The 24,235-nt window shown below is 43.9% G+C and overlaps 1 protein-coding gene across 1 annotated transcript in view; it reads left to right on the top strand.

Moving 5' to 3' along the window:
• USP34 (ubiquitin specific peptidase 34) overlaps positions 1 to 24,235 on the top strand; it is a 1,009,100-nt gene that overhangs the window by 490,272 nt on the left and 494,593 nt on the right. The window contains exons 29-35 of the mRNA XM_029593702.1: positions 2,244 to 2,369; positions 13,320 to 13,442; positions 13,981 to 14,064; positions 14,563 to 14,649; positions 14,815 to 15,012; positions 15,701 to 15,783; positions 22,400 to 22,440. Of these exons, the coding sequence (XP_029449562.1) occupies positions 2,244 to 2,369; positions 13,320 to 13,442; positions 13,981 to 14,064; positions 14,563 to 14,649; positions 14,815 to 15,012; positions 15,701 to 15,783; positions 22,400 to 22,440 (742 nt within the window). The remainder of the gene's footprint in view (positions 1 to 2,243; positions 2,370 to 13,319; positions 13,443 to 13,980; positions 14,065 to 14,562; positions 14,650 to 14,814; positions 15,013 to 15,700; positions 15,784 to 22,399; positions 22,441 to 24,235) is intronic.

Raw genomic sequence — 24,235 nt, forward strand, 5'->3', positions numbered from 1 at the left:
TTGCTGCGGAATTTGTGTATAAAGAGATTGAATGTCCAATGTCACCAACCATGTGGATCCCTCTGTCACCTGTACCTCCCGTAATTTAAGAAAATGTATCGTATCTTTCAAATATGAGACTTTTTGAATCACTAGAGGTTGAAGAAAATGATCTATGAACACCGCCAATGGTTCCAAAACAGATCCGTTTAAAGACACTATAGGTCTAATAGGTGGATTCTCGAAACTCTTATGAATCTTGGGCAACGCATATATGACAGGTACCCGAGGATGTTTTTGTGTCAAAAAATCTTTTTCTTTGGTGGTTAGAAACGGCACAACTGACACCAATTTCTCAATGTCTTTCTGTAACTCCTGTGTCGGATCATGTTGTATTTTGCTATAAAATCCTGCCTGATCAAGATGATTCAACAGGGCGGTTTCATATTATCACAATCTCGGAGAACTATAGCGCCCTTCTTTATCGGGTTTTATAACAACTTGATCTGATCTCTCTAAGCCATTAGGGCTTCTCTTTGTCTAAAAGGCAAATTTTGATGTATAAAACCCCGCCTTTGCTCTAATTTATCAATGTCTTTCATCACTAAATTCAAAAAAGTCTTAACATATGTGTCCATGGGGCCCAGAGGATTCCACTTGAATCTCTATTGTCAATCGACATATCTCTTCCTGAATTCCCTTAACTTACTTAGTCTTAACTTACTTAACTTAAGTAAGTTAAGGGACTAACTTAAGTTAGTCCCTTAACTTACTTAACTTACTTAGCTGATGTGTGGTCAATTTGACCACACATCAGCTCAGGTCATATATGCAATTGTTTGCCCTTGTCAAAAAATCTATTTTGGACATACTAAATTACCAGTGAAGACGCGTATAATGCAACACAAAAGTTTTATTCGGACTAAAACAGTTGATGCTCCTATAGTACAACATTGGTTGGCTTGTTCTTATTCTGAGGCAAATTTAATTTAATTCTTTGTCCTCTGCTATTTACAAAACATTCGTGGAGGCAATGCTTCACTTTTTTTGCAGCATCATGAGCAATGATTTATTTTTGAGTGGCATGTTTTGATGCCTCATGGACTTAATTTGGCCATAGAATGGGAGGCTTTTATTTTGTTTTTTTTATAAACAATTACCATAAATACTTTTTTCATTTTTCAATGTTACTTGCTGTTTTGGTAACTTTAAACAACAAACTAAACAATACAAATGTTTTTGTTTCATCTCATGCAAGCTGGGTCCTTTGGATATTTAAGGCCCTAACTGTCCGAGGGCAGCTAGCTTCTGTTTGGGTTCCCTCATATTTTGACAGTGAGAGGAAAGCACCAGTTAGCTCCGTTCTGGTAACCTTCTTTTATCTTTAACATTCTTTATAGTGTATGGTAAAATTATTGATGTTTTTCAAAAAATCTTTTGCAGATAATATTCAAAAATTCATGTTATTGTGTATAACATAATTTTAACTATGGGATTTAGTGAATTTGATATTCAGAAGCTGTGAGTAAGTAATTTGACTATTCTTGTTTTTATGTAGTTACTCTATAGTTTTTTGGATTTTATATTTGTTTTCTTATTGCTTTGTAGAAATTTTTGTCAAATCACACACCCCCTGATGAAGCCTCATTGGGCGAAACGAAAAGGCCTTTGTCGGGGTTTCTTTTGAACATTTGCATCTTTGTTTTCAATATCGAGGATTTTTCCTCAGTCAGATAGTCATTATCCTCTTCTGTTGTTAGCACCTGGAACAAAATACTACTGGATTTGCAACATTTGGTTTTTCTACTTTTCATACTGAGGGTTCATCTTCAGCCATCATTCATTAGCTGATAACATGTGAACTACGACACCTCTGGACAGTTTCATTTAAGTTAAATTGCCTGCAGTTGTACTCTGATTGTACAGTTCACATAAACATTTTTGAAAATTGTTTCTGGTAATTTTGGTATTTTTTGTATGATCTTTATTACGACAATTGTGTTTGTGATGTTTAAAAAAACCCCAACAAAACCCCTTTTTGACTTTATTATAAGTAAACATACATTTTACTGTTTTGGATATAAAATGGTTCATTAGTGTTCTTTATTGCAATTTGGTATTTATTTATATATATATATATATATATGTATATATGTGTATATATATATATATATATATATATGTATATAATAAATAAGGCATAATAAATACAATCCATCAACTCATCCCTCAGAAGTTGTTGCATAATTGTTTTGCATGTGCAGGGTGTAAGATGTGAAGAACTCCATCTTCGCGCAGAAAACCTGTCCAGACGTGTCTGGGAGTTATTGATGCTGCTACCTACATGTCCAAACATGTTACAGGCATTCCAGAATATTTCAGATGAGCAGGTGAGTTGTGCTTCTCAAATATTTACTTTACTGCAAGATAGACCTCAGTTTAAAAATAGATTGAGGTCATTTAAACAAACTGGTTTTATTGGCCTAAAGAGCATGCCTTTATATTTGTAACTTTCCTAGGGAGAAAGAGAGCACCTGTAAAGGGAAGGTACCATTAAACATTTTCTCAACATGCCTAGCAATCTCCAAGCTTATCATATGTGGTCATTTATATTTTATATTTAAAGTCCACTTTTTCTGAGTTTGGTGAACTCCTATAGAAAACATTACAAAGAACAGCTTCATGGTATCAGAGTGATACCTTCACAAATAGTTATGAAATTATATTGTATGAGCTTCTTTCCTTGAGTAGCTGGACTGTTTTTGAATCATTAACTCATGCCTTGGTGACCCTTTAACGCTACTTTCATCCTATTTGTTGCTTCTGAGTACTACAGTGGTAATTCAGCATGCTTGCAGTCTTTCTGTAGCAGTCTGGGAAGATGCATTCAAACCAGGATGATTATGGCAGAGTCTTTGGATGAAATAAATTGTCTAAATACACATTTCCAAAAATGTTTTGTATTAATTTGGGACATAATTAAGATGTGTTAAATGCCGAATTTGGCACTTAACTCATGTTAAAAACTGTAATGCATGCTTCTGCATTTTGTGGGTGCTTCCCACTGCAAGAAATAAATACTGAATACTGACAGCCAGCAGAGAAAAATATCAGTAAGACATCTTAGTAGAAATGCGGATTTGCCTTAACAGTATAAGCTTGCAGAGATCCTTGGCTGCAAGAGGTTATAAACGTCACCTCCTCCAAACTTGCACACCAGTGGGTTAATTTCTTTGTAAGCATAACATTTTTCTAACTGGTTAATACTCTTATCTCTTATAATCTAATAATACTGCATTCTTGTAAGTCATATGATTTTTTTGTAAGTTGAGTCCAGAAAACAGAAATGAAACTTAATGTTGACATTTGACATACTTTAGCATTCTGACTAACCTTTAGTATACTTTAACATTCTTACAGCCTTGGCTATTTCCATAAGTTTGATCAGTTCAATCTTATTATGCTGCTATAATCTTTCTGCTTCTTTGCCGCCACCAAATGGTCTGTCTCCACAGAGAACTCCTTGAAGCACCCTTACATTTCCCCTCTTTGTCATATTGGAGTGGAGGAGTAGTCTAATGGTTAGAATGGCGGGCTGCAAACCGCGGAAACCAGGGTTCAAATTCCACTGCCTCTCCATGTGACCTTGGGCGAGTCATTTTACCCTCCATTGCCTCAGGTACAAACTTAGATTGTAAACCCTCTGGGGATAGGGAAATACCTACAGTACCTGAATATAATCCAATTTGAACTGCCAAAAAGTGGAATATAAAATAATTAAATTTAGTTTGACAATTTTATGTTCCAAGCTCCAATACGATTGGCTTCCACCCCATGTCCTAAGTTGGTCTCATACAGGCCAAGTCTATGGAGTAATGAGTTAGACTCAAGTTCTTATCCATTGTAGGGGTGGAGGCTCTGGGCTAGTCTCATGTTAATTGAGGCTGGTCTAAAACATCTTGAATTTCTCTTTCTTGACGGGATAAAAGAATAGGCTGATGGATTCTTATTTGAGTGGAGATCAGAAAGTTCAATATGAACAGGAAGTGGAGTCGCTACAATTGTAAATGCTATCAAACTGGTGGCAGACTTATGGCAGAGACTTATTACACATTGGTAGCTAACGTATAAGACAATAAAGAAAATTAATGCAACAGCAGTAATGATTATACACATCAGTTTCTTTCTTAAACCGCTGAACCAGTCGAGGCATTAGTACCTAGGAAGTCCCAATCCTGTGTTGTTGTATAGGCTGCAGTTTGTTGTAATAAGTAAAAATATTTTGAAAATAAGATATAACTATGATTCAAAGGTCCATTGAGACTGAGGCAAATGAAGCTGTTCCAAACTATGGCCTCTTGCCATTGGAATCCAAAGTGATAGCTTTACCGCAGGTGGGCCCAATAAGGGGAGGCATCTGGGTGTTTCATTGGCCCATTGCGCACACATGTCAACACTTGACACAGGGAGTTACAATAGGAAATTCTGATACTGAGAATCATCTGTATTTCTGAATTCAGGTTGGTACCTTCTAGGAGAAGGGGGTAGGAAAAAGGTAACTGCCCTTTGTCTACACTATATGCATACCCAATAATTAGCAAGTTCTCCTAGGGCAAGCAGGATGGTAGTCCTCACAGATGGGTGACATCAGATGGAGCCTGGCATGGAAAACTATTGTCAAAGTTTCTAAAAACTTTGACTGGCACACTGAGCATGCCCAGCATGCCACTCTCCATGCGGCCACGCAGGGTCTCTCTTCAGTCTCGTTTTTTCCGCAAAGCAGTCACCTCGCGGTCCTTGGAGCTCTCTCCAAAAATTTCACAAACTTGTTCCTTCCAGGATTTTTTCCCCTGTTCTTTCTCTGTGCGGGGTCCCCCTTCACTGTCTATTCTCCCGGCGTCTTGGTAAGTTTCTCGTTTTTTGTGGTCAAATCCAGAGTGTGTTGCGCCACGGTGGCCGCCGGCTATCGACCGCTCACCGGCTTGTTTTTATGGCATTGTCCGGTTTTCGTAAATGCCCCCAGTGCCCGCGGACCATGTCTCTCATGGATCTGCACTAGTTCTGCATCCTCTGCTTGGGGGCTTCCCATGACATCCGCTGGTGCCTCGACTGCTCTCATATGACCCCTAAGGGTGGTCATTCCTGGCTGGACAAGATGGAGCAGATTTTTGGCGGCAAAAACTCTGCTCCATCAACTCTGACATTGGGAACCTTGACACCGAAGGGCTGTGGAGACCCTTATGATGCACCATCACCTCCCACGTCCCATTCGATTCCTCCTCGTGAAGAGAAGGGGCTCTGGGGACCTCTCCATCATCGGATTGATCCAAGGCATCCAGATCGTTGTCAACTTTGCTGCTGGAGAAAGACCGGGCCAGGCATTGAGGGAAGCACGGACACAGATACCGGCAATTGTCCTCGCATGGCACCGGTGCCAATTCAGGAGGAGCACCGGTCCAGGCCGAGCCTCCTCCGAAGCGAACCCCGTAGTGAAGAGGTCCCGGGTATTCCCCACCGATTGCCCCCCGTGGAAGCTCCAGTGATGCCTCAACCTCCTTCCCCATCGTCCGTGTTCTCGTCACTGGACTTTCAGGAAGAGTTAGAGCGCAGGGTGCAGCATGCGGTTCTCTGAGCCCTCTGGAGCTTTGAACTGCCTCCCACACCGGCTCCCATTCTGGCGCCTGTGCTGTTAGCACCCCTGCTAGAGCGTCTCGAAGTTCTCTTGGCCATCCTGCCGACCTAACAGGTGCCCAGGGCTCCCTCTGTTCCCCATCAGCCACTGAGGTCCCCCTCTGGAGCAATACCAATCCTCCAAGGAGGAAGATTCGGTGCCGTGATCAAAGCCAACAGTGCTTCTGTTGCGTAAGCCTATCCCCGGACCATCGGGAGCTCCAGGGCCATTGGTCCCCTCTGGCCCTTCAGGCCCCCTGGCACCATCAATGCCCTTAAGGTCTCCTGCACTGAGACCACCCTTGATGCCGCTGCCAAGGAGCATGGGCGCTGGGCCCCCTTGTCATCTTCGATGGACATCTGTGAGAAGGATGTGCCTTATGATCCCTGGGGTGATGATACCTCCAACTCCTTGTCTGAGGACTCCGGTGACCTGCCATCTGAGCCTTCTCTGCCGGATGAAAGGTGTCGCTCTCCCCCAGAAGACCTCTCCTTCACTAGGTCCATGGCGGAAGCCATCCCTTTTCAACTCTTCACAGAGGAGGGCACCTGCCACAAAATGCTGGGGGTTCTCCAGTTTGTGGATGTACTGAAGGAGGTGGTAGCCATCCCAATCCACGAGATCCTTTTTAAACTCCTGTACAGGATCTGGGAGCACCCGGGCTCAGTCCCCCAGTTAACAGGAAGAATGATGCCCTTTATCTAGTTCAACAGGCCCTGAGCTTTCAGAAGCGTCAACTCCCCCACCAATCTACGGTTGTGGAGACTGCTCTTAAAAAGGCCAAGGGGTCTCGCACACATTCCTCTGTGTCCCCCCCCCCCCCCCAGGCCGAGAACATAGAGCCTTGGATTCTCTAGGCAGGAGAGTTTTTCAAGGGGCAGTGCTCTTTGCCCGCATCACCTTTTACCAATAGTACATGGCCCAGTGCAATAGGAACTTGTGTGGAAACAAATTCAGGAACAGGCAGAGCATCTGCCTGAACAGCAGCAGGATGCGCTGGAGGTAATAGTCTAAAAGGGCCTGGAGGCTGGCAAACATGAGGTGAGGTCCACTTATGATGTTTTTGAGATGGCGGCCAGGATTTCAGCTGTGGGCATTATTGCCTGCTACGTGGCCTTGCTTCGAGCCTCCAACCTCTGCCCAGAGGTCCTGGACAGACTGGTGGACCAACCCTGTACCGGAGAGAATCTCTTCGGAGACAAGGTCAGGGACACGGTTGCTCAGCTCAAGGGCCATTATGAGACCTTGCAGCAGCTCTCCGCCAGCACCTCAGATCCGTTGTCCTCCATATAAGTCCCTGTGTCAAGGTCCTCGCAAATCCTTCTACCGCCAGAGGAGATACTACCCTCTGACGTCTCGCACCAAGGCTTCACACCCTCCAACCAGGGGCCGACCTCGCCAATAGGGTGCCTCCAGGCCCCAGCCGGCACTCCAGCTGCGGAATTTTGACTGGCGGAGAGGGAGTGGAGACCACCTTATGGTGTCTGCAGATCCCTGCTCTTACCGGTTGGGGGCCGTCTGTACCCGTTCACAGGCCACTAGTCCCCTATTACCACCAACCGCTGGGTTCTGGCTATTGTACAACATGGCTACCGCCTGAATTTCTGTACAGTTCTGGTGGATTCTCTGCCTTCTCCGGAGTATGATCTATTGGAGCATCAGGAAATGCTCAAGCTTGAACTCTCAGCCTTGTTGCAGACAGGCGCGGTAGACCACGTATTCTGCTCCCAGCAGGGGGTTCTACTTGAGATATTTTCTGATACCAAAGAAAACAGGCAGCCTTCGGCCCATTCTCAACCTCAGGGCCTTAAACAGGTTCTTGCAGCGGGAATGCTTCAAAATGGTCTCATTGGGCACCCTGATCCCTCTCCTTCACAAGGGAGATTGGCTCTGCTCTCTCGAACCGAAGGACGCATACGCACACACAGCCATATTCCTGCCTCTCAGAAAATATCTCTGCTTTTTGGTGGGGCCATGACATTTTCAATAGCAGGTGCTGCCACTCAGCCTTGCCTCAGCCCCACGGGTCTTTATGAAATGTCTGGCAGTGGTGGGTGCACGTCTTCCCCTACCTGGACAACTGGCTCATCAGGAGTACCACACAGGAGGGTGCTCTACGCTTCCTCCACTTGACAGGCGAACTGTTACATCACTGGGATTCGTGATCAGTTTCCCCAAATCCCACCTGAGCCCATCCAAACGGCTAGCTTTCTTTGGGGCTCTGCTGGACACAACCCTGGCTAGAGCATTCCTCCCCCAGGATTGTGCACAGACCCTGGCGTCGCTGGCACACTCCGTCCACCACTGCTGGGCGGTCTCTGCCAGGGTACTGCTCCACTTATTTAGCCACAAGGCAGCAGTAGTGCATGTCACTCCGCTCGCCCGGCTGGCCATACGAGTAGCATAGTGGACACTCCGCTCTCAGTAGCTCCAAGCTACCCAGGCCCTCTCAGCACAAGTCCAAGTTAAATCACCGCTCTGGGTCTCCGTTTCCTGGTGGGAGAGTCTGCCCAACTTAGAAAAAGGTCTTCCCTTCCAAACGTCATCCCTCTAAGTAGTGTTGACTACCGACGCCTCCACCTTGGGATGGGAAGCACATGTGGGCAGTCTCCACACGCAGGGCATGTGGTCGGAGCAGGATGCGAGTTGTCAAATCAACTTTCTGGAGCTGCAAGCAATCCGGTACACCCTTTTGGCGTTCCGAGATGACCTGGCCCAGAAAGTGGTTCTGATCCATACCAACAACTAAGTTGCAATGTGATACATAAACAAGCAGGGAGGCACAGGCTCCTTCCTGCTCTGCCAGGAGAAGGTACAGATCTGGTCTGTCCAAGGATATTCTCTTGCGAGCAGTTTACCTTGCAGGGACAGAGAATATGGTGGTGGTCCTCCTGAGTCGGACATTCCACCCCCATGAGTGGTCGCTCACCCGGCAGTTGCGGACGGGATCTTCCACCGCTGGGGTAGTCCGGATGTCAATCTCTTTGCCTTCCCTCGAAATTACAAAGTGGCACACTTTTGCTCTCTGTACAGGGAGGATGGGGAACCAGCCTCGGATGCCTTTGCTTGGTTTTGGGGCAAGGGCCTACTGTACGCATATCCTCCGCTTCCGCTAGTGGGGAAGACTTTCGTTAAGCTCCAGCAGGACAAAGGCACCAATACCCTGGTTGCCCCATATTGGCTGTGACAAGTAAGGTTCCTGATCCTGCCCAACCTAACGATTTGGGAGCCTTATACGCCTGGGCACCTCCCCTGACCTGATCACGCAGGACGAGGGCAGACTGTGCCATCCAAACCTTCGGTCGCTGGCCCTCACTGCCTGGATGTTGAAAGCGTAGTCTTACAGTCCCTCAACCTCTCTGATAATATGTCGCAGGTACTGATGGCTTCCTGAAAGATTTCCACCAAGAAGTCTTCCCGGTTGGAATGGAAGAGGTCCTCCATCTGATGTGAGGCGAAAGGCCTATCCAGTGGTTCCCAACCCTGTCCTGGGGGACCCCCCAGTCAGTCGGGTTTTCAGAATACCCATAATGAATATGCATATGAGAAAAGTTGCATGCACTGCATTCATAACATGTAAATTTTCTCTCATGCAAATTCATTGTAGATATCCTGAAAACCTGAATGGCTGGGGGGTCCCCAGGATAGGGTTGGGAACCATTGGCCTAGACCCTTTCTCGTTCTCCACTCCACGACTATTGAACTATTTGTGATCCCTCTCGGAGTCTGGATTATCACCCATTTCCGTGCAACCCTTGGTGGGTACTTCATGAGGGGTGTTACAGCTGAAGCCCCTTCTGCATCCTGTTGTATCCTGGGACCTGAACATGGTACTAGCGCAGCTCATGCAGCCTTCTTTTAGAGCCTATGAGCTCCTGTGAGCTTAAACATCTCACCTGGAAAGTCATTTTCTTGGTTGCGGTCACCTCTGCTCGCAGGGTCAGCGAGTTTCAGGCATTAGTGACATATCCACCCTATACGAAGTTCTTTCATGACAGGGTGGTTTTGTGCACTCACCCTAGGTTCCTACCTAAGGTGGTGATTTCCATCTCAATCAGTCCAACATTTTGCCCACTTTCTTTCCAAGGCCCCATTCCCACCAGGGTGAACAGGCTTTGCACAGCCTGGACTGCAAGCGTGCTCTCGCCTTTTATCTTGAGTGCACAGCAGCCCACAGGCAGTCCACGCAACTCTTTGCCTCCTTTGACAAAAACAGACTTGGTGTTGCGGTGGGCAAGCAGACCCTGTCTAACTGGTTGACGTATTGTACATGCTTCTGCTTCGATCAGGCAGGCCTTCCGTTTGGAGGCTGCATCAAGGCACATTCAGGGCCATGGCAGAGTCGGAGTGCACTTCCATGCGGTCCCCATCACTGAGATCTGTAAGGCTGTGACGTGGAGCTCCCTGCACATGTTTGCCATCCATTACTGTTTGGACAATGATGGTCGACATGACAGTTCCTTTGACCAGTCTGTCCTTTGTAATCTGTTCCAAGCAGTTGTGTCAAAAGCATCAAGACTAATTGGTTAAGGGTAGTAATCCCCCATGCATTATGTTAAGGATAGTAGCTGCTGTTGTGCAGGTTACCCCCATGCACCCTTTTCTTGATTTCCTGCCTCTAGGTTTTAGGGTTCTGCAGTGTTTATCCCATGCCCTTTTGAATTAGTTTGCTGTTTTCATCCTCATCATCTCTTCTGAAAGGGCATTCCAGGCATCCACCACCCTCTTTCTGAGAAATATTTCCTGATGTTGATTCTGAGTCATCTCACTTGGAGTTTTATGTGACCCTATTTCTACAGTTCCCTTTACAATGGAAAAGATTTGAAGGTAGTGCATCATTAAAATCTTTGAGTTCTGAAGGTCTGTATCACACCTCCTCTGCACCTCCTCTTTTCCAGGATATCCCTGAGGTTCCGGCATAAAGAGGTAGCAAGGGGGCAGGTATTTTCTTGTTTTAATCACTTTTTGCAGAGAATGGACACGAGGAGGAGTTTTGCCCCTGTGATGAAGAAAACAAAGAACCCTTTATAGGAAGTGTTGAAATTAGAGGAATTGACCTCATAGGCATGTTCCTATTGTGCGGTGAAAGATCTTACTGTTGAGGATTACCCTTGGCTTGAATGGGAGTGCAATCTAGCGAACATGCACAAATGGGAACATAGTTGAACGAAGCTCCACAGCTGTAACTTCATTGATATTCCTCATTCTGGACTTAGGGACTTTATGATCCCAGTTGAGCTGGATGAGATCCCTATCCAAGCACTGGTAGACTCAAGGTGTGGAAAAACTCTTTATTAATAAGGAGCTTGCCCAGGGGATGTATATTTAATTACAGGAAGAGGCGACACTTATCTGCATTTATGGTGACCAGCAACAGTACCCAACCAGTCAGGTCCTACTGACAACCTTGGAGGGGAAGCCTATATAGAAGTGGGAATACTTCTTGAACTTCTATACCCCATTGTTCTGGGTAGGGATTATCCTCAGTTCAAGACTCTGGGGTCAGGATACAGTTAGCCGAGCCACCCAGATTGCATGGAGACATCACCTCTGGAAACCTCTCTATGGGACGTTGAGAACATATACCACACAGAATTTAAGTTGTTTACACCACAGCGGCAGCACCAGAAAAGAAAATATGAGCGGTCCCCAGTGTCTAAAGACTGCCAGGGATGTTACTGTCTCCATACTGTAACCCACCCTGTACATTACATGTCAGAGGGAATAGTGGGTCTCCTGGGAACCCTTAACTAATTCCCCAAAAAAGTTGGGAGAGGTTAACCCTGGAGAAATTAAGCAATCTACGCCCAAAAATAGATCTCTTGAGTTTGTTGGCATAAGGGGCCCCATACTGACCCTACCCTCCGCTAGGAAAAGAAATGGCCAGTCCCACTTTAGCGTGGCAAAAGAAAATAGGAATGGTGATTTACTTCCTTGCGAGTTAATCAGAGTAGAGGCAGACACTTGACCTGAGAAGGTTGAGCTGAGGAGGAGGGTTCCTGGTCCAGGTCCAGGACCAGGTAAGAAGGCTTGTGTTTTGTTAATTTTTTTATTGGAATCAATAAAAACTGCAAAAGAATAGCCAGGGTCCAGACTGAATCTGTCCTCTGGTAAGCCAAAGACTGTTTATAGTGCCATGTTCAGTTATTACTTAGCAATATGGAATCATTGAATATGTTAATCCAAATAAGTAACATTCAATCATGTTCATTCTTGGAGCTTGGAATGTTGGCTTGGAATACCCAGTAATCAAATGAAGTCAGATTGGTGGTTCTGGCTGCAGAACGCCTAATACTAGACATGATCACTGGCAATACTTCCATTCAGAAAACTGGGGGTCCTTCATGCCCATTGCAGTGGTCACTTGTTCAACTAGCTTATTATGAAATTTCAGTCCTTGCTCACTGTCAGTACATTCTAGGCATGTATTTTAGCCACTGTAGCAATTATATTTGTATGTGTGAGACAGGCTTCAGTCCATTTACAACAATAGTAAATACTAATGCCCTTGGGCTTTTGCCAGTTGTACAAATGGACCCCCATGCAGTCTGTTGAAGATCTTTAGTTGCAGAAGTAACATTATCTTTTCTGCACAAATTATAGATTATTAAAGACAGCCTCCTGCAAGTTAATAACATCTTGTGCCATAAAGGCGCGAGGGGGACTTGAGTCACAGAATCAGTATATTATTATGGGCAACAAGAGCAGGTAACAAAACAGTATCCAAAAGAAAGACTGCGTGCGAAATAAAATATTGGAGAATTCAAATTAAAACAAAAATGTCCAGCGCTCCAGTAAATGAAAAAGAAAAAGATGTCAAGTAAAATTAAATGTACTTGTTAATGTCCCAAGATTTTTTTTTGCCATATAAAATAAGATTTAAGCCAATTGGAATTTTTGTATGTCACGTCTAAAAAGAAGTTGCCCTTAACAATTAAATGGAAAATTTGGGGCAGCAAGCTGCAAAAATTAATGGTCTGCATCACATGCAAATTGCTTGCAAAGCAGCCTATTAATATTAAATTGACCTAATGCAGATCATGAACCTTGCAATCTGCAATAAGCATTGCAATCTGTGTTAAGCCTTGGAAAGTTAACCATACCTTGGTGAGTGTAGCAAATTTTCTGTGATAGCAGCAGCAGACTAACATGCCTGCCAGTGCTCACAGCCATACCTGGACCTCCCTCTTTAATAGTGCAGTTACCCCAAGACCCCTGCTTCCCCCCTCCCTCTTTGAGATTAAAAGGGCCTTTGAGCCAAAATGTCCACCCATTAAACACAAGTTTACTCAGATAAAGTTTCTCAAAAATTGTCCTCAAATTATCTGACAAACCTTGATTTTGGACACTATTCCATATGCCTCTCTTCTACTTATCTAATTGGGAAAACCTATAGAGCTCAGTTTAGACCGAAAATGCAGGTGGTGCAGAGTTCTTTACCTGTGTGGTCTCCATGTTAGCCAATCCTGTTAACTAGTGTGGGGTTTGGTAGAATGTAATGCACCCTGTGAGACCTGCAGCTTCTACATGAGTTATACATTTGACCTTTTTTCTTGTTTTCAATATTAAAAGCTAAGATTTATAAATAAAATCAGTATTTGAACTTTTGCTAGCAAGAAAGATATTACTATATATATTGTTTCATTTGAGTGGGATTTTTATTGCCTAGGGTAATGAAGTACCTTTCTGGAAGGATTTGCTGCGAATAAAAAGTGCTCATAAACTTCTATATGCACTGGAAATCATTGAGGCTCTAGGAAAGCCTAACAGGAGAATACGACGAGAATCCACGGTAATGTAATTTCTCATTCTTTCTTTCTTAGGATTTATTAATCACCTAAGCCTCAGCATTAAGTGATGTATAAATCAAAATATATATCACAGTAAAACCTGAAATATACAAGAAGACATAGCCTAATAATCATCACAAATATTCTGCCAAAAATAATACCATAAAGCTACCATAAAGCTATCAGAGGTACAATTATTTATTTAATTACGCAGAAATAAGGGTCAGTAAATTTAAAAAAATATATATATATGAGGCAATTCCTTCTTATTGGATTAACTTAATACATTTCTTGACTAAGTTTTGAGAGCTGTACTATACTGGTTCCAGAAAATTAGTCAAAAAATCTGTTAGTCCAATAAGAAGGTATCTCCTCATATACTTTTGGTTTATTGGTGTTTTATTTTTACACATGCAACCACACTACTTTACCCATTCAACCCCAAATCAGTGTGAATTTATGCAGGCTATCTAAGGAAAAAATTTTGAATGGGTAATGCCAAAAAACATACTCAAATTCTCTTTCATGGACTATTCGCAGGGGAGTTACAGTGATTTATATCCAGACTCAGATGATTCAAGTGAAGATCAGATAGAAAACAGCAAAAACACCTGGAGCTGCAAGGTAATGGAATTTTGCTCCACATTGTGTGTGAATTTACCCACCTAACACAATTACATTGTTATAAGCAAGCTATAAGAATTTTAAATAAAATAAAATAAATAAAAGTATGTTCAGCCATATTTTGAGAAGAAACAATTGTGAAATGATACACATACTGGGGACTATGGCCTGCTTTGGTAACACATTGATCTACACTGAAGGTTTAAAAAGAAAGGACAAAGTATAGTGATAGAGCTGTGTGGGAATCTTGCACAGTGCGTAACTACACATGTGAAAGTTTTTTCATATACAGACAGGTACTGTCATTTAAAACAGTGACCTGAAGACACAAATTCCAGGTTTTTGTGCATGTATTTCATACAGAACATTCCTTTAATCTTTCTCAAGTGTTGATATTTACTGATACCTCTGCCTTTGTATCTAATAATCATTAAGCTTGTGAGTGTTTTAAATTGCATTTTGTAGACACCTTTGGTTTTTTCTGTCATTTATTTATAGTTTGTTGCTTTCGGAGGGCTACAACAGTTGTTAGAAATTTTCATTTCTGGAATTCTGGAGCCAAAGGAGCAGGAATCATGGACAGTGGTAAGCAATCATTTAATGTTGGCTGTAAATCTGAATGTTATGCCTAATGCCAGCATCACATGTGCCTTAATATCGATTTGAATGAACCAAAACTTTCACGATATCAAAAGATACCTTTTCTGTTAAAGTGCCTTAAAGTAACATTTTATTTTCTCCTTCTTTCAGTGGCAACTAGACTGCCTGGCTTGCTTGCTGAAATTGATATGTCAGTTTGCAGTAGATCCATCTGATTTAGATTTAGCATATCACGATGTCTTTGCCTGGTCTGGTATAGCAGAGTCTCATAGAAAAAGAACTTGGCCAGGGAAGTCACGAAAAACATTAGATCATGTAAAAGGCCTCCACATACCTCGTCTAACAGAGGTAAGAAAAAGAAAGAATATTAGTCTGTTCATATGCATTTTATTTTGGTCCACTTACATTCAAATATGGAAATTCCTTGCCTGCTCCATTCATTGACAAACGGGTGTGCCAGTGACAGGGCAGACAGAATGAATTGTCTAAAGATGGTTTAAACAAGATTCTCCCACTCTTCTTTTTGATTCAATTAATTATCTAATTTGTCAGTCTGAATAGAATGGGGAAAATCTGAGAAGGCTTTTTGGGGTTTGAATCAAACCTTTAATATCTTTTCTCTTAATGTTCATGGTCAGCCTTTAAGATGTTTCACATATAGACTTACACTCTCATTTTCTCTTACTCATATATGCCATAAATTATTTTTAAATTTCATTAGTTATTTAGGTATTACCACTTCTAAACCATTCTTCTTTATAAGTACATGTTTGCAAAACATTTTTTTCTCATACTATCTTTATGGTGAAATATCTATAGAAAATAGAATTTTTAAAATCTTTGATTTCTGTCTCTTTAACAGCTTTTTTAAGTGGAAAGGCATATATAATATTTCTTGTAAAACATTTAAAATACTTTATAATGTAGTAGATGCATAATATTATACCTGTACCCTTTTATTTAACCCTCTGAAAGCTATAAAAATATTTAGTGATTTTTCCAACTAATTTTGTATTGATTTTTTTTTTCTTTTAAGGTATTTCTTGTTCTTGTCCAAGGGACCAGTTTGATTCAGCGGCTAATGTCTGTTGCTTATACATATGACAACTTGGCTCCTAGGTATAATATATTTACTACAACTATCCAGAGTTTTAAGATTAGTAAAGTATTTAAAGATTCATAATTTTCCCGTTGATAAGCAGACTGAATTAGCCATTACATGTGAGTGCATCATCCGGTGGCACCAAACGGATTTGTTTCTCCAAGCTGTAGAACTTTGAACTCTATTGAGCATGTGTGGGAGCTCCTTTGCATCGTGAGCCTGTTCAGTCAGTTTTTGTCTGAGCTGAAGCATGGTTGACTGTTTTGTGTCTCCTCTATTTTTTCATTTCAAATTTAACATTTCCTAGCATATAGCCAGATGAACTCAGGACTAATGGGCTATGCTCCCCTGCCAGCAGATGGAGATGGAGTCATATTTCAAAGCTGACGTCACTCTAGATACACCCCTGCAGTGACTTCAGCCCTTCAGTATTTTTCCGTATTGCTGTACTTTTTGGAAGGAGAAATTCTACGTTTAAATTGGAGAGAGAAAAATTGAGCCTCTCATTCCTAATGTGATACCTAAAGGTCCCTCCCCCAGTTGAGAATTCCTGAAGCAATTTCTGAGATCCCTAAGAGGTGTGCCTTGGTCCGGTAGCCGGTTCCCAAGGTGGAATCTGCTTCTTAAGCAGCTGAAAGGCTGCGGGTGCAGGAAGCAGAGCGTGGTGCTGACGGCCAAAGCCCTCTCCCCCCACACAACCAGAGACTGTCTCTGTACTCAGCCGGTAAGTGCTGAGCCCAGGTAAATAAATAAATAAATAAATAAAAAGAAAGATTTACCTCTCGATTCAGACACATTTGGAGGGGTTTCGGTAAAACTTCCTCCTGTCTCCTTGCTCGGTGCGCCATACTGATGTTCCCGATCCCGTTGGGGTAATGGGCTTTTGAGCGGGTTGAGCGGCCCCCTGGTGGGCTAGGTCTCGCTTTAGGCTTGGTTAGCACACCACGTGGTAGGCCGCAGCGGCACCATCTTGCATGTGTCTTTGGTCGTTCCGTATTGCCCTCCATAGAACGTCGGTACGTGCAGTGTGCATAACATCGCGTGCGTACATACGCGCACAACCTACTAAGCACAGAATATAGGTAAAGCCGGGTGCATGGGCTGTGCATGTGCCTTGCTGCGTCCCGCCTAGGCATCCAAAATCCATGCACATAAAATTTAAAGCGCGAGCAGACAGAACACAGTTACCGCTGCCAATGGCTCCGGCAGCCAAGAAACATAAGCATCTTTCTCTCTGCGCTGCTTGTCATATTAGGGCTTCACAGTCTGACCTGGATTCCAACTTATGTCAGCACTGTGAGGAAGCCCAGGGAGAGTTGGCTTTCCTGGACTTTGCTAAGCCCTATCCTCCCATTCAGAGGATGGGTTAGCCACAGCCTTAACTGGAAGTACCCTGGATCTGAGTACCCCTGGGAATGGGTCATCCATGGGAGAGGGAAATTCAGTGGCACCTACTCCAGTACCTCCTGGGCTAGGTATGGACCCGGCTGCTTCTCTTGGATGGAATCTTTCCAGGTTCTTCAAGCCTTTGTATAGGCGCAGTCTGCTCTCTCACTTTTCCTCTGTCTGGATGAAACCTCAGCCGGTAAGCCCTCCCTCTCCCAGTCCTATCAGCGGACCTCGAGGCATGCCTCGCCTCACCAAGGGTATCTCTGGCAGGGACCTGGACAACACGGGCAAAGAGAATGATACAGATTCCTTGGAAGATGGGGAAATTCCTCCTGGTTTAGAACCTATCGGACTATGTTATGGTTCCCTGTACCTACCTGGATCAGTCCAGACTCCTGGGTTTTGCCTCCCCTCCAGCAGATGGAGACAGAGAAGTTTTAACGGACTCCGTCCTATACCCCTGAGGTGCCACCTAGAGTCTGTCAGTATTTCTCTGTCTCCAGCAGATGGTGGAGGTGCAAATCCCTTCAGTCTGGATTAACTAGTATTTTCTGTGGAATTAATTTGGTTATTAGGTCTTGGTTTTGATTAGGGGCTTAATTTTGATTGGCTTACATTTAAAAAAAAAAAAAAACAAAAAAATCCCCCAAAAAAACCAGGACAAAAAGGCTTAGAAGCCTTTGAGCCTCCCAGAGGGTTGAGGACCCGATTACCTGCAATAGCTGAGATTGATACCGTGGAGCCCGGTTCACTCACCCTCAGAGGGGGAAACACACAGCTTCCTACTACTTTTTTTTTTTTTTTTTTTAATCTTACTTTTTTTATTTTGTCGGCCGGCCCAGCATCCTCCTTGTTTTCCCCCCCACCCCCACCCCCGATTTGCCGACATTGCGCTACAGTTCTCTTCTCTCCTGCCGTGCTCCCGGGCTATTTTTAGTCTCTTCACAATGCCGCGTGGTGCGGCCTGCTTGTCGTGTGGAAGCGCGCGCCTCTCCAGAGCCAGGCTGTGCTCTGACTGCCTCTCGGGAGGGGAGGGCTCATCAGTGCAGGCGGCGGCAAAAACTTCCCGCTGGGGGGTTTCCCCGATGTCTGCAAGAGCCTGGGAGGCTCGAGGTTAGCAATAAGCCCTCCAACCCATTCCTGCTCAGCGCGGGAACGGAGGCAATTTTACAAGTTTGTAGGGCTCAGGAACAAGCTGCGCGAGGGGAGAGGAATTCCCCTCCACCTCTTTCGCCGCAGCCTGGGGCCTTTGGGGGGGAGGGGCATATTCCAGGAGGATCAGGAGCATTTGTCGGGGAGGGGCCCGGGGGGGGTGTGTGTCTCAGAAGATTCTTCATCTTCATTCTCCTCTGATTTTGTATTGCTGCTCCACAAGGCCTTTAAGGCCTGGAGAACAGCAAAGAAACAGGATAGCAGGGGCTTTCGGGCAGCCTCGGGGTCTTCTCATCGCAGCAAAGATACCGGCTTGACCCATAAGAGGCCCAAGTCCCCACTGGCAGTGGGAGCCACAAAATCTAAGCGCCCTCTCTGATCTATTTTGGATCCGGTGGACACTAAGTCTTCGGATACCTCGGATGGGGGAGGGGGGGGAACACCCTGCCGCATGATCCACAAAGACCTGATGCAGATCTGGACCCAGATACCCTGACCCTGCCTTCCAAGCATGCAGGACCACCTATGGTTGAGGGAGATGATCCCAAGATGGTGCGTTTGTTCCGTAAGGATGAGTTAGGACCTCTCATCCTGGCTATTCTGGAGGAATTGGGGATCAAGTTTCCTCTGGAAGATTCGCGGATGGGGGCAGTTGATCCGGTGATGGACTGATTCCGGGGTCCTGCAAAATTGTTCCCTTTCCATATGTCTGTTACTGACCTGTTATTTATAGAGTGGGACACTCCAGATTTAGGGTTGAAAGTCAGCTGGGCTACGGATAAATTGTACCCGCTACTGGAGGACGCCCTGGACCTTCTCAAAGTGCCAAGGTGGATGCAGCTGTATCTGCGGTGACAAAGAAGACCACCATCCCGGTGACGGAAGCCACTGCTCTTAAGGATTTGCAGGATCATAAACTGGAGCTGCAGCTTAAGATTTTTGAAGTCTCAGCCCTCTGGGTTCGAGCAGCCATGCGCAGTAGTTTTGCGCTGAGAGCCAGTTTCCACTGGATGCAGCACTTACAATCGACTGCATCTTTTTCTGAGGCTGAGGCAGCGCAGGCCAGTCGGCTGGAGGCTGCGGTCGCGTACAGCACTGATGCGCTTTATGATCATCTTCGTACTTTAGGGAAAAACATGGTTTCGGCTGTATCTGCCCGCAGAATCCTCTGGCTCAGGAACTGGTCTGAGGATGTTTCTTCCAAAGCCCAGCTGGGATCCTTGTTTTTCAAAGGAAGGCTACTCTTCGATCAACAATCGGAGGACTCTCTTAAGTCTCTAGGAGACAACAAGGTCCATAAGTTACCTAGGACAGGCCTAGGATGCGGGGATCTTTTTCCAAAAGGGCCAGATTTTGGGGAAATCGTCATTTCCATTCATCTCGATCTTCCGGGTCCTCATCTAGTCAAGGTCCTGGCCGCAATACTCTTGGAATCAGTCCTTTCGTGACCGACGTCCTGATAGAGACGGAGCTCCACAAGCCCATAGTGCTCTCAGATCCTCACAATGAAGTGAGGCTGGTTCACTCCTCCGTACCAAAGATAGGGGGAAAGCTGTCTCTCTTTCTAGAGGAGTGGACCAATTTGACCTCAGATCCTAAATAGAGTAGAACACGGCTACGCTTTAGATTTTGCACGGCCACTGCAGGAACGCTATCTGGTTTCCCCGTGTTCTTACCATCAAAAACGTCAGGCGGTACTAGACACCCTATGACGTCTGCAAGAACTGGGAGCCATAGTTCCGGTGCCCACAGGAGATCTCAGGCGAGGTCAATACTCCATCTATTTCATAGTACCCAAAAAGGAGGGCATCTTCCGTCCCATCCTCGATTTAAAGAGTGTCAATCGCACACTTGAAGGTACCTCGGTTTTGCATGGAAACCCTTCACTCGGTGATAGCATCCGTCCACAAGGGAGAATTTTTGGCATCTCTAGACCTGACGGATGCAAACTTACATATACCCATCCGTCCAGATAATCAGAAGTATCTGCGGTTTGCGGTCCTCGGGCTTCATTTTATCTATCTATTTATTTATTTATTATCTACTGACATTCGATCTGAGATATCACATCGGTTTACATTCAGGTACTGTAGGTATTTCTCTGTCCCCAGAGGGCTTACAATTTTAAGGGTTTTTTGTACCTGAGGCAATAGAGGGTAAAGTGACTTGCCCAAAGTCACAAGGAACACTACCTTTTGGTCTAGCTACAGTGCCCAGAGTGTTCACCAAGGGTGATGGTGGTTGTAGCAGCGGCGCTTTGGAAGGAAGGTATATTGGTGCATCCCTAACTGGACGATTGGCTGATTCGAGCAAAATTGGAGGACCTTTGCCGGTTGGCGGTTCAGAAAGTGTTGCACCGGTTGAGTTCGTTGAGCTGGGTTGTCAATCCCGACAAGAGTCATCTGATTCCTTCTCAGTCCCTGGAGTTTCTGGGGGCTCGATTCAACACTCTCCTGGGCAAGGTTTTTCTTCCCGAGGAGAGACGCAACAAGCTTCTCGATCAGGTGGAATCTCTACGGTCCATGCCTCATCCCAGAGTCTGGAATTATTTATAAGTTCTAGGTTTGATGGCTTCCATGCTCGATCTGGTCCCGTGGGCCTTTGCTCATATGCGTCCACTTCAATCAGCCTTGCTCTCCCGGTGGAATCCACTCTCCAAGCAGTTTTATCTTCTCCTACTGCTCACGGACTCGGCGCGTTCCAGCCTACTTTGGTGGCTCTGCCCGGACAACTTACGTCGGGGGGGGGGTGGACTTGGAAATTCTAAATCTACCTAAACTCCTACCTAAACCTCACCTTGAGTAACCTAGGTGGGCCTCATATAGAGGTATAAATACCTACCTAGTATGAGGGCCTTTATAGCTAGGCTCTCTCTCTAGTATGAGGGCCTGATAGCTAGGCTGTCTCTCCTGCAGTTTAAAATACTAAAAACGCTATTTGTGTAAACATCACAAAGCACGATAAAGCCATATTGCACGGCTTAACACAAATGAAAAAGGTGTAGTTAAAATCGCGTTAAAGCTTGCGATAAAGCTTCGCAAAATTGTGAAGCCAGCCCTCTTGGCCACAAATCCCACCCCAAACTCCTCCTTTTTTTCGGATTTCCATCGCACCATGCGTATTGGTGCTTTCGCATGCGTTAAAGGATTTTCACATGCGTTAAGGCTTTTTTTACATGCGTTAAAGGTGCTTCACGCATGCAAAAACGCCATATTGCACTTTTGTAATTTCGTTAAGAGGATTCAGTGGTAGGAGCAGCAGCTATTTCCTTCCCATATGTGACACAATTGCTATTTTTTTGTTTTAATTCTCTGCCTTGTTATGTAATATATAAGGATGGTGGTCTACCAATTCCTGTCCTACTGATAAATGATCTTTTGCCTTTTTATTATGTCTATGCTGCTCAGCTTAATGCTCAGCATACAAATTTCATCAAGTATTATCAGGAAATAATGAAAAGAAAAGCTTTGGTTCTGTTAAAATCTTACCATTTAAATTTTAAAAATTTGATTTCATTTTCAAAATTCACGCAAAATGAAATATTTTAAAAATATTAACTTTATTTTTTATTACCTGAGAAAATGGCTTGTTGAAAATATGAATGGTAAATTGAAAAATTACCAAAAAAAAATCAATTATGCAGCTAACTTCTGAGTTAGTCAGCTAAATGCTTTTGAATATGGACTCCCCATATTTGTTTAATTTTGTATGTGTTTGAAATCCACTGAGATTGGTGGATCAGCAAAATAGTAATTGTTTAAATAAACTAAAATTTTTATAAAAATATATATTTTTAACATTTAAGTTAAATTGTGCTTAGTACATTTCTTTCAAGTATATTTCTGTGATGTTTGTTTAGATTTGTGTACAAGATAAATTTTGTTTGGTTTGTTTTTGGTTCAAACAAAAATTTCCCATATTTTTCCAAAATACCTGTTCATTTTGTTAATTTTCAGAAGTTTATTCACATAAATACCATTATATGTGCTTAAAATATTTATGCACATAAATTCTCAAATTAACAGAACGAATCCACGTCTTTAATAACTACTATATTTGTATTATTGTTTATTTGTATTTATTTCTACATAGGGTCTTGAAAGCCCAAGCTGACCACAGGTCAAGACATGAAGGTGAGCAGGAAAGTGCATGTGTTTATTGCCTAATCAAGACAATAAACGCATGTACTTGTATGTATTTTAATTGTAGAACAGTTTAAAAATCAAACATTTTATCACTATTGTAGCTTTTGAGCAGGCAGCTTACAAAGAAACTAGATTGACAACAAATATGGACTGTAAAGCCCATCTTGTCTGCCCAAATTGCTTCTTTTTGCAGTAACCTAGACTACAATTGATCCTAGACTTTCCCTCTACTTCACAACTAAGAATCCTCTGTACTTATCCAATGCCTTGAATTCTGTTACTGTTCTTGCTTCCTCTATCTCCAATTGGAAGCTATCCAAAAAACCCAAACAAACCAATATTCTCAAAAACAGGCAATGTGCAAAAGCATACCCACCCCCTAAGTGTAAGTAACAGCATGATCATAAATAACACTATTCGTATACCTGTGTTTCCCATTCCTCTTGTGAAGGGACTCCTAACTGGTCTGGTTTTCAGGATATCTATAATGCATATGCATGAGATAGATTTGCACACACTACCCAGTATATGCAAATCTATCTCATACATATTCATTGTGACAATCCTAAAAAATCTAACTGGTTAGGTTTGTCTCCAGGAGAGAGTTAGAAAACACTGATTTCTTTATCGTCCATGCCAGATCAGACCAGTCAAATGGGTTAAGTCCTCCCTGCCAGCAGATGAAGATAGAGAAAAACAGCTCAAAGGTGATTTCACTCCCCCTATAGAGATCTGGTGCTGCCTTGAGTTCTTCTGTTTTTCTCTGTTGTCAGCAGACATGTGGACTGGGGATGCAGCAATGGGTAAGCCACTCCTGGGAAGGCTTTTTAGGCCTAGGTTTTCTGTGGAACATACGCCGCTCCTGGGAAGGCTTTAGGACCAGGATTCCGGTGGAGTGTAGGCTGAGTCTTGGGGATGCTATGGAAATTGGTCCTGGTGAGACTGATTCTCCCTTCCCTTTGGGAACTCTCAGTTGGGATCTGAGTTTCCGCATTGATGGATGAAGTATCGGATTGTCCTGGATGACTTTGTACCCTTGTTGGGTTCAGTAGCAGGAGCTAATGATAGCACATACTCCTTCTATTTTGGGAGAACAGAGAGGCAGTATTAAAAAAAAAAAAAAAAAAAAAAGCAGCTTGCAGCACAGCTTTTCCCCTGAATTACCTGCTAGACTTCTATGATGCTGTGCCAGATTTGGACTCTGTCAGGGGTCTGAGATGATCACTCCTTCCCTCTGCTGGCTTCCATTATGACTGTAAAAAGAGGGGAGGCTTGATGCCTCATGTAAATTGCTTCGGCCCAGTTATCAGCGGGTGCGTTCTGCCTGGCTTGTGAATAGTCAGACACCAGGCGGGATGTGTGAACTGCAGCAGGTCATCCTGTCAAGAGCAAAACTGGTTGGGCTCCCAGTTCGAGCTCTGGACCCTACGGTGGAAGGCTGCGCTATAGTGCACATGGAATAGGGTCTGGTTGGCACTTCCGTTTTGGCCTGATTAACAGGCATTTTGTCACTGTTTCATGCCAATAATACATTTAAGCAAACCAGACTCTCTATCTCCCTCTTCTCTCTGATAGTCAACAGGAAGGTGTTTTTTGTTTTTTTTTTTGGGGGGGGTAGGCACTACATATTTTCCCTCAGACGCAGCAGCTCCAGTTCTCTTCTGGGTTATTTCATGCATGGTGCTGCTACTCTCTCCTACCTTCTCTGATAGCTGAGCGATGGAGGGAACAACCTGCTGTAATGGCTCTCTTCCCCTCTATACACTTGAAGATTCCCAGAGTT

The sequence above is a fragment of the Rhinatrema bivittatum genome, chromosome 3 (genome assembly GCF_901001135.1).
Source record: "Rhinatrema bivittatum chromosome 3, aRhiBiv1.1, whole genome shotgun sequence".
Taxonomy (NCBI): domain Eukaryota; kingdom Metazoa; phylum Chordata; class Amphibia; order Gymnophiona; family Rhinatrematidae; genus Rhinatrema; species Rhinatrema bivittatum.